The 11,805-nt window shown below is 32.3% G+C and overlaps 1 protein-coding gene across 1 annotated transcript; it reads left to right on the forward strand.

Moving 5' to 3' along the window:
* Positions 1-8,132: 8,132 nt before the first annotated feature.
* Positions 8,133-9,080, forward strand: LOC126022568 (olfactory receptor 6C6-like). Its single transcript, XM_049783538.1, has one exon. The coding sequence runs from the start codon at positions 8,133-8,135 to the stop codon at positions 9,078-9,080; it is 948 nt and encodes a 315-aa protein (XP_049639495.1).
* The last annotated feature ends 2,725 nt before the right edge of the window (positions 9,081-11,805 follow it).

Genomic DNA, 11,805 nt, shown 5'->3' on the forward strand with positions numbered 1-11,805 from the left:
TTTATGCTATTTGTTCAAAACTGTATTCTATAGTCACTGAATATTTGGGATATAACTTAATGACAGAAAACATGGAACAAACAACAAAAGAAAAATATAATTACAAGGTAAGAAATTAAAATATTTGTAGAATTGTTATGGGAAAACTACAAATTTTATGGTTTTTAGAATTGTGATAGATGAAATCATAAAACATTTTACATATTAAAAATAAGGAAATATGATGACACTTAAAACTCTCACAAATGCTATTTACAATAAATAGGAAAATATTAAAATATAAATTTTAAAATTTTCCACAAAGTCTTACCTTTTATAGGGTTAAGAGGTTTCAAAACATCATAGTTGGCCTATAAGTTGATTGGCTGTAGTCTAAGGTATATCCTATTATGGATAGACATCTCAAGTGGTACATATACACAATGGAATATTATGTAGCTATCAAGAGAAATAAAATCATAAAATTTTCCTATACATGAATGAACATGGAATCTATTATGCTGAGTGAAATAAGTCAGATGGAGAAAGAGACATAGAATAGTCTCAATAATCTATGGGTTTTAAGAAAAATAAAACATTATTGAAATAATTTTCAAAGATGAGGGCTGGATGACTGGCTCATGACATGAATCTCACCACAAAGAGTGGTGAGTAGAGTTAGAGAAATAACTACATTGAGAATTATCATAACAGTGTAAATGAGTATGGGAAGTAGAAAGCCTACCTTAAATGGGGAAGAGGAGATGGGGGTATTGGTGATGGGAATGTCACATTGGTGAATGAGGGTGCTCTTTTTATGACTGAAACCCAACTACAATCATGTTTATAATCATGGTGTTTAAATAAAGATATTATTTAAAAATTAAATTTAAATTTATCCTCAGAGTTTAAATAGTATAAAATATAAATAATGATAATTTAAATAATATTGCTGGAAATTCTCAATTGAAGATATCAAAATATACACTAAACATTACTCTGAACATAAATGCAGAAATTCTTTCTAACCATATATGTATGATTTAAATAACAAATCTCATGATTACTGACTAGGAATACATTATTGTCTTAGCCATAAAAACTTTATATAATTTATTATACTAAAAATTAAAGTGTTATATAATTTATTATACTAAAATATAAAGTGTTTGTTTTGGAGCCACCATTCACCTGTGCTCAAGGCTTACTTGTGGCTTTGTGCTCAGGGATGGTTCCTTGCATGGCTGGGGACCATAACAGGGAGTGAATACTGGTGTGCTGCATGCAAGACAAGTCTCCTAATCATTGTTTGATGTCTCCAGCCCCAGTTAACTCATTAGTACTTATTTACATATACTATAATTTGTGCCTACCTAAATTAGGATGATCATAAGGACAAAATACAGACAAAATACAAAAGACAGTGGTAATGCAAGAATGGTGATGACTGTGCTAGTCCATATTTCCCATTTTCTTCAATATTTTCAAGAGTGAAAATAATGAGTAATAAATGTGTTCAGAATCAGAAAATAATAGTTTATTGGAAAATAGAAGAGAAATAAACTCAACAGCAGGAATGAGATATGGCAAATTTTGTGGATTTTTTCATTAAAGCTCTGGGTCTTTGGGTCTTTGTGTTACATATCAAAGTATCATATGATTTGCACTTCTTTCTCTCAGATGTACTGTTAATTTAAGGATTATTTATGTTGCTAAAAAAAACTTACAGGGGCTGGAGTGGTGGCACAAGTGGTAAGGCATCTATCTGCTTTGCCCGCACTAGCCTAGGACAACCACAGTTCGATCCCCTATAGTTCTATATGGTGCCCCAAGCCAGGAGTGATTTCTGAGTGCATAGCCTGGATGTGGCCCAAAAAAACAAAAATAAAATAAGATAGACTTTACATCTCTCATAGCCATTTCAAATTGGTGAGAAGACTCCTAATTTAAGTTTTTATATCCCCCCATCTGCATCAATATTGTTCTATTAATTACTTCTAAATTTATTATAAGACCAAGTCTGGGATAGAATTTATGGATCTAAGGAATTGATAGACTTTATCTATCTCAGAAAAGACCTAGGAATTTGCAGGTATTTTTAAAATGTCTTCTGAAGGCAGCTGAAATGAGTTGCTTGCAGCAGATGAAATGGAGAAATTAAGGCCTCTTCTCTCAATTGGATAATGGCTTTTGTTTGTTTGTTTGTTTTTGTTTTCTTTGTCTTTGGAAGTAGCAGTGCTAAGGGATTCCTGTTGGCTCAGCATTCCTGTATCACTCCTGGTGGTGCATAGAATTAAGTCTTGTTTGACCACATATTTAGCAAGATTTCTACCTATTATATTATTGCTTAAGCTCCAGAATAATACATTATAAAGATTGAAAACAAATTAGTTGGGGCCAGCGAGGTGGCACTAGAGGTAAGGTGTCTGCCTTGCAAGTGCTAGCCAAGGAAGAACCGTGGTTCGATTCCCCGTCGTCCCATATGGTCCCCCCAAGTCAGGGGCAATTTCTGAGTGCTTAGCCAGGAGTAACCCCTGAGTATCAAACAGGTGTGGTCCAAAAAACAAAACAAAACAAAACAAAAGAAAACAAATTATTTGATAGGGAATAGAAATTTAAGTACAGTGGCTTTGATATTTATATTGCTGTAGAGGCCATCAGAAAATATCCTTTTGCAAGTATCTTTAATAGATTGCATTGAAGACATAGTTCTCTCCTATTCTCTACCGCTTGACTGCATATTTGCAAACCACTTTAATCTTGATCTAGTTTTACTCAGCGTGTCTATTCTCACCTTTAATTTTTTATCAAGGGGATGAATTATCACAGGTATACATATTTCCCTTCGACAGTTTTTGACTTTATCTACTAGTTATTGTACTTAATCTTTAAGTTAATGTCCCTCAGGAGATTAGAGGGAAGATGATACCAAGCCATGTTACTTGATTTATTTTTATAGAACCAACTTTCTGGTCAGTTGAAACTGACTAAATAAGGGCAGCCAGCTGCAGAGAGCTACAAATGCAAAATAAAAAAATTGAATCTGTCTTTTTGCATATTACCAAAAAGTCAACATAAGATGACACTTAAGATACACTGAGGTGGGGGCCGGAGTGGTGGCGTAGAGCAGTAAGGCATCTCTCTTGCAGGTGCTAGCCTAGGATGGACCACAGTTCCATCCCCAGGCATTCCATATGGTCCCTCAAGCCAGGAGCAATTTCTGACCACATAGCCAGGAGTAACCCCTGAGCGTCACTGGGTGTGTCCTCACCAAAAAACAAACAAACAAACAAAACAAAAAGATACACTGAGGTAAAATATCTAATGCTCCAGGACCTGGACCACAAAATTAAAAAAAAAAAAGAAAAAAGAAACAAACCGTGATTGGATCCCATAGCATCCCAGATGGTCCCCTAAACAGGAGTGATTTCTGAGCACAGAGCCAGGAGTAACCCTGAATGACACCAGGTGTGCCCTCCCCCAAAGAAGTTTTTATAGGACTAGCGCAGTTCATGCAACGCACCTCGTTTGGAACCCCAGAACCCTAGAGTCTCCTAAGTGATCCCTGAACAGAGTTAGTAGTTCTGAGCAAACCAGGTGTGTTCTCAAAGCCCCAAAATATAATAATTAAGTAAATAAAACATGGCATTTCAAAATAAGTAAGAACTAAATAAAGAGAACCCTTATTGACTAGAAAAAAATCTGTGCATGCAAGACATAAAATAAAGTATTAGATCTAAGATGCACAAAGCATTCACAAATATCAATAACAGTAAATGCGATAACCACATTAAAGTTGGAAAGATAGGGGCAGATGCCTTATGCCTTGCACATGCTAGCCTAGGACGGACCTTGGTTAGATCCCCAGCATTCCATATGGTCCCCCAAGACAGGAGCGATTTCTGAGCACACAGCCAGTAGCATCACAGGGTAGGCTCAAACAAAACAAAACAAAACAAAACAAGTGGGAAAGATAAATGAACAATTATTAGAAGACAGATTCTTCTCTCTTTCATAGGCCAGTAGGTTTAAGAAATAAATTAAAATTAAATGACAATTAGAAATTTTTTCACACCCAGAAAGAACCTCTTATATCAGAAAATATAGTAACATCCTGTGCTAGCAGGGAAGTGGTAGAAAAGAAACTCTGTGCACTACCGGTAAAAATGTTATCTAGGTAAGCCCCAAATGCAAACTTCATGGAAATTCCTCAAGATAAGTAAGTGTTACCATATGGCCCAGTGACATGCTTGATATCTACCCACAACTGCAAAAAAATTTATTTGAAAAGATATATGCATACTTTATTCATTGCAAAACTTAGTGCATTAGGTAGGAGAGGAATACAAGTCAGATATCCATCCACAGAATAGTGGGTAATGAAGCTATGTTGGATTTACACAATAGTATATTACTCAGTCACAAAAATAATAAACTCATGAAATTTGCTGCGATATAAATAAAACAGGAAGATCTCATGGTAAGAGAAACAAATCAGAAAGAAAATGTCAAATACCAAATGTTTTCACTAATCTATGACATGTGGAATACCTTGTCTAAAGAACAGTTGATAGGTAGCAAACATGAGCAAAACACTGTCTCTGGTTACAGTCACATATACCATTAGATCCAGTATCTAGATCTTGTGAACATGGGATCTATGCTACAATACTTAAAATAAAAAATGTATCTGTCAAGGTATCAGGTTGGGAGGTAAAAGGTAGGAGGAAATCTAGGGTAATCAGTGGAGAGATGGCGATACTGTATGATGGTATTGGGAATACTATATGTCTGAAAGACTATTGTAAACAACTATGTAGATTACAGCATCAATATAAAAGAAAAAATAAGAGTGTTCAAATTGCCCTTCAACTCTAAATTACTTATTTTGTTTTGTTTAGTTTTAGTTTAGGGGCCACACCTAGCAGTTCTCAGGACTCTATGCTCAGGGATTGCTTTAGCAAATTGGTGACCTTCTGGTGTACTGACTACTGAATTATGCTAATTTGTATACAATGCAAACTCCCGTACCAGCTGTATTATTATTCTTACCCCAGCAACTAAAGTTTTCTTAGACACAGATAGCAATATACAATGTCTTTTTTTATACTAATCACCAGAATTAACTCTTTTCTCCTTTAACTTATTTTTAAATTTCTGTAACAATAAAGAGTTGGAAACTTTTTTTTTTTTTTTGTCTTTTTGCCTTTTTGGATCACACCTGGCAGTGCTCAGATGTTACTCCTGGCTCTGAGCTCAGAAGTTGCTCCTGGCAGGTACTGGGGACCATATGGGATGCCAAGATTCCAACCACCATCTGTTCAAATCAGCTGCATACAAGGCAAACACTCCTCTGCTGTGTTATCTCTCAGGCCCATGGAAACATTTACAAATAATATTTTAGAGCTTAATTTCACATAATGTATATGCATCCTTTGATGTGTATTGAGAATATTTTATATGTATATAGTTTAAAAATATATCAAATATTTATGTTGCTTTAAACATGTACTTATGTCACAAAACTAAATATATAACCAGATAAAATTTATTCTATTATTTCAAAATACTACTCTCACAAATCATTCAGCAATATTCAAGTAATATATTAAAAACTCAAGGCCAAATCTATTTTTGGGGGGTTTACTTCCATTTTAATAATGACAAGATACAATTTTTATTGAAGAGAACTAGACTAGCATATTTCCCATATTTTCTTAGTACAATAAAAAAATTCAATTCAATTTACATGTTTCTAGATTTAAAAGAGTGAACTATTATTTTATGCTCTTATTGTTTTTCTAAGACACAATTAATATCCTCTCTGAATAATAATCTTTAGGGAAATAGTTTACCTATATTATCCATTACTTTCAATCGATTCCCTTGTGTTTATGTTGAATCAAATGGGAAAATATCTTTAGCTTAGATAAAATCATAAGCGATGTTAAATTCATGTATTTAAACATTGCATTTCTTCCTAGATTTTAATATTTAATATATTTATAGTAAATTTTCAGAAAGTATTTCTGCAATACTTTCTGAAAATTTAACCAAATTAAAAGAGGTGAATGTGACGTTTGTTCTTATTATCTCTGAATAATAAGATATAGTGCAAATGAATTTAAAATGAAAGTGGTAAAGAGTTAAAAATGCATATATTTACTTTAAATTCTATTAAGAAAATAATGAATTTAACATAAACTAAGTAATGTTTGAGATCACCATTATCACTCAGAATTGTTAGGTCCTATATTCAACTGTATAACAACAAAGCAAAAATGAAATTTTATTTTTCAAAGTGGCTGGTAAGTAAAATTATAAATTTAAGCTTTAAATTCAGAACTTAAGGACAGTGGATAAATATAAATAATATTTTAGATAACTTTTATTTTATTTTTGAGAATAAAATATCAATTATGCTATATTTAATTCTTCTATGCTATATGAGTGTTATATGCAATATAATATACATTTTACATAAAAATTAGCCTATTTATTTTCTTTATATAATTGTATAGCTTGTTCCATCTGATGTATTAATGAAAAAATGACCAGAAAATAACTATTTTTTGCATCATAGGTAATCAAACATTTTCATTCTTTTTATTTTTATTATTATTATTATTATTATTATTATTATTATTATTATTATTTTGGTTTTTGGTTTTTGGGCCACACCTGGTGGTGCTCAGGGGTTACTTCTAGCTATGCACACAGAAATTGCTCCTGGACTGGGGGACCATATGGAAAGCCAGAGGATAGAACCACTGTTCGTCCTAGGCTAGCACGGGCAAGGCAGATGCCTTACCACTTGTGCCACCACTCAGGTTCTAAGCATTTTCAATCTTACTGTATTATTTGTTTAGCAAAACTTGTGAGAATATAAAGTATAAAATTATGACAAAATTAAACACTCATATATTGTCTATTATATTACAAAAATTCCACAGATATCAGTGAGATTGATTTCAAATTATTTTAATGTTATATAGGAAATGCTATTTGACAGAAATCTTAAGGTGAAATCAATTTAAAATATTATGTTGGAATACAAGGCATAGCATATTGTCACAAACTTTGGCGAATAATAACTGGTGACAAAACTTATTCAGATAGGTTTAAGATAAATATTCATGAAAAAATACTATTTTAAAAATACCTGTAAAATAAAAAAGATCATTACCTAGAGCAGTCACCTACAAAGAGAAATGTATTTTCACATATTTAGTTCAGTTAAAATGATAATTCTATTTGTTTTTAATATTTTATATTTTAAAAAAGGTAGACTTTAAATAACGCCTATTAATTCTGACAATTAACAAAGGATAAGAAAACCTGCTCACTTGAAAAAATGCAATTTTCTTAAAATAAATAACAGCCAGTAATCATAAAATGTTTCTGTAGCATAAATAACATGTTTTAATTATTTGTAATTTTATTTTAAATTTAAAGGCAAATATATTTTCTTGGTGTAATTTACACAAGATTAATATATGGTGGACTTAATAATGCAATACATATAGAGAAAGTAATTTTAGTGTTCCTGATTGCTTCATTTTCTAATTCGTGCAGATTTCAGTGATTATTTATATTTTAATGTGAATCTTGGATGGAATGATTGGAAGGGCCACTGATAAAATGTATAAATAGGCTATCAATCTTAAAAACTAAAGAAAATCATTTTCCCCAAAATGTAAGAAAGTAAATGTGAAGTTAAAATTTATAATAAACAAAATTATAAGATTCCTTTAATTATGTTCTAAATTAGAATATAATAGATGATTAATCAATTAATTCAGAATATAAACCATGACTATTTAACTTGTTTATTATGGTAATACCTTGAAGGATATGCTACAGAATAATGCTAACTAAACTAAAACTGCATTTTAATTTACTGTTAAAGTTTCTATTAAGTAATAAATAATTGTAGATTGTCATGTGAATGAGCTCAACAAATTTTCTAACATATGATATAACAGGACAAGTCATTTTTGATGAGTTTAAAGATTTATGAAAATACTTGTACTGATGTGCATTTCTGATATAGACTATTTAATGAGTGAGCAGGAAGAAAAAATTTTCTTATGGTAATTTAATTGTTTTGTTTTCTCTAGCTATGATAATGTTTACAAAAGAAAATAAAAGAAATGAACAAATCAATGGAAATAGAATTTATTTTGCTGGGACTGACAGATGACCCTTTATTGCAAATTGTGATTTTCTTGTTTCTATTTTTCAATTACATCTTGAGCATGATGGGAAATTGCATTATTATCTTTCTCACACTTCTGGATCCTCACCTAAAAACCCCAATGTATTTCTTCCTTCGAAATTTCTCCTTCTTAGAGATTTCATTCACAACTGTCTGCATTCCTCCATTTTTGATGAGAATTCTGACTGGACACAGAACAATTTCCTACAATGCTTGTGCAACCCAATTATTCTTTTTCCTTTTATTAGGAGTTACAGAATTTTACCTTTTGTCTGCCATGTCATACGACCGCTATGTTGCCATATGCAAACCTCTGCATTACCCAATTATTATGAACATCAAAGTATGCTATCAGCTTGTATTCAGCTCTTGGCTAACTGGATTTCTTATCATCTTCCCTCCTTTGGCTTTGGGACTGAAGCTGGATTTCTGTGCTTCGAAAACTATTGATCACTTCCTCTGTGACTCTTCACCTATCTTACAGATAGCTTGCACAGATACACATGTCATAGAGTTGATGGCTTTTATATTAGCTGTGGTGACACTTGTAGTCACTTTATTTTTAGTGATCCTTTCCTATACATACATCATCAAAACCATTCTAAAATTTCCTTCTGCTCAACAACGGAAGAAAGCCTTTTCCACCTGTTCCTCACATATGGTTGTTGTCTCTATTACATATGGTAGTTGTATCTTTATGTATATGAAACCATCGGCAAAGGAAAGGGTAACTCTAAGTAAAGGGGTAGCTGTACTTAATACCTCTGTTGCTCCTTTACTAAATCCTTTCATTTACACATTACGGAACCAGCAGGTGAAGGAAGCACTCAAAAATATTTATCAAAGGTTTTGTAATTTTCAAAAGAAAGAGACAAAGTTTTGATAAAATTAAGTAGTTGAAACATAAATGTGAAATTTTAGTATAACTTTTATTTCATTAATCATAGCTATGTCATTTCCTTCTCAATGATAAATTTAAGTCGTTCCAACTTTTAAGTCGTTTCCAATTTTTCTAATTCATACTTTTTAGCATTATATCCTTCAATTTAAAATATAAGATTCCAACTTTTAAAAGTACACCTTGTAGTTACTACTCTATGAATAAAATATTTCTTAATTATTGCTAAAATATCTTGTCAATAATTTCTATGTATGTATTCATTGAGGTTGATTTGTTATTAAGCATTTAGTTTTTACTAACTCTAGAAAAATTTAAAATCTAGTAATAGGTATATAATTAGTATATAACTAATTTAATGGAGTGGTTTATGTCTATCCTTAGATAGTAATGATAATCTATTATAACTTCAATTATAGTAATTAATATTTATTTGATATCAATCATTCTAAGTATCATGTCAACAATAGTGAGGTATCTAAATGATAAATTTCTATACCTTGTGCTTCCAGGTTGAGTAAGCAATTTCTGAGGAAGGAAGCATTTCTGGAAATAATCATTATTTTAGTTTACTTATAATGTCTCTAATATCTGAGTATGAGGATTTTCCATTATTTGCAATTCTTTTTTTTTTGGTGGGGAGGAGGTTGGGTCACACCTAGCAGCACTCAGGGGTACTCCTGGCTCTATTCTCAGAAATTGCCCCTGGCAGGCTTGGGAGACCATATGGGATGACGGCATTTGAACCACAGTCCTTCTGCATGCAAGCCAAATGCCCTACCTTTATGCTATCTCTCAGGCCCCATTATGTGTAATTCTTACAAAGTCTTTCTATTTGCTAGATGGGAAACAATTAGATTATAGTAATTGAAATTTAAATTTTTAATAAACTTTACATTTATTGAATAGATTTTTACATTTTAAAATAGCCTAATTGTCATGAGGAAATGTTTATAAATACCATTTTTAAATATCAGAATAATAGACCAAGAACAATTATCCTAAAGAAAATATCTTAAAGTACAATTATCTTAAAGAAAATATCTTAAAAATGTTATAACCATTGGGGTTAAAGGAGTGGTGCAAGCGGTAAGTCCCTGAGCATCATCGGGTGTGGCTCAAAACAAAACAAAAACAAGATATAACCATATTATAAAATTTGCAAAGGAAATATGATTACTATGATCCTAGTAAATAAATTTTTATTGAGAGTTGTCACTGTAAACATTTTGATGTATAGTGTTCTACAGAAGAAATTGTACTTCAAATTTTGCTAGCACTACTCAAAAGCATTATAGTATAGGTTTAAAAACTATATTAATACATGAAAACGAAGGTTTAATTTATATTTAGATTGAAGGATTTTCCTACATATTTTAAACTATTTGCTTCATGAAAATATAGCAATTTACAATCTCAATTTAATGAACATGTAATAAATTTAACTTACAGATAACTTATTTGTCATTTTAACCAGTATATTTGACAATTGTTCACAATTGTGTGATTATAAAGATAGAATTTACATCATGTTAAAGATTGTCCTTTATTTCTTTTTTTTTTTTTTTTTTTAATTTTTTTTTATTTAAACACCTTGATTACATACATGATTGTGTTTGGGTTTCAGTCATAAAAGGAACACCACCCATCACCAGTGCAACATTCCCATCACCCAAGTCCCAAATCACCCTCCTCCCCACCCAACCCCCGCCTGTACCCTAAACAGGCTCTACATTTCCCTCATACATTCTCAATATTAGGACAGTTCAAAATGTAGTTATTTCTCTAACTAAACTCATCACTCTTTGTGGTGAGCTTCCTGAGGTGAGCTGGAACTTCCAGCTCTTTTCTCTTTTGTGTCTGAAAATTATTATTACAAGGGTGTCTTTCATTTTTCTTAAAACCCATAGATGAGTGAGACCATTCTGCGTTTTTCTCTCTCTCTCTGACTTATTTCACTCAGCATAATAGATTCCATGTACATCCATGTATAGGAAAATTTCATGACTTCATCTCTCCTGACAGCTGCATAATATTCCATTGTGTATATGTACCACAGTTTCTTTAGCCATTCGTCTGTTGAAGGGCATCTTGGTTGTTTCCAGAGTCTTGCTATGGTAAATAGAGCTGCAATGAATATAGGTGTAAGGAAGGGGTTTTTGTATTGTATTTTTGTGTTCCTAGGGTATATTCCTAGGAGTGGTATAGCTGGATCGTATGGGAGCTCGATTTCCAGTTTTTGGAGGAATCTCCATATCGCTTTCCATAAAGGTTGAACTAGACAGCATTCCCACCAGCAGTGGATAAGAGTTCCTTTCTCTCCACATCCCCGCCAACACTGTTTATTCTCATTCTTTGTGATGTGTGCCATTCTCTGGGGTGTGAGGTGGTATCTCATCGTTGTTTTGATTTGCATCTCCCTGATGATTAGTGATGTGGAACATTTTTTCATGTGTCTTTTGGCCATGCGTATTTCTTCTTTGTCAAAGTGTCTGTTCATTTCTTCTCCCCATTTTTTGATGGGGTTAGATGTTTTTTTCTTGTAAAGTTCTGTCAGTGCCTTGTATATTTTGGAGATTAGCCCCTTATCTGATGGGTATTGGGTGAATAGTTTCTCCCACTCAGTGGGTGGCTCTTGTATCCTGGGCACTATTTCCTTTGAGGTGCAGAAGCTTCTCAGCTTAATATATTCCCATCTGTTAATCTCTGC

Source organism: Suncus etruscus, chromosome 11 (genome assembly GCF_024139225.1).
Source record: "Suncus etruscus isolate mSunEtr1 chromosome 11, mSunEtr1.pri.cur, whole genome shotgun sequence".
Taxonomy (NCBI): Eukaryota; Metazoa; Chordata; class Mammalia; order Eulipotyphla; family Soricidae; genus Suncus; species Suncus etruscus.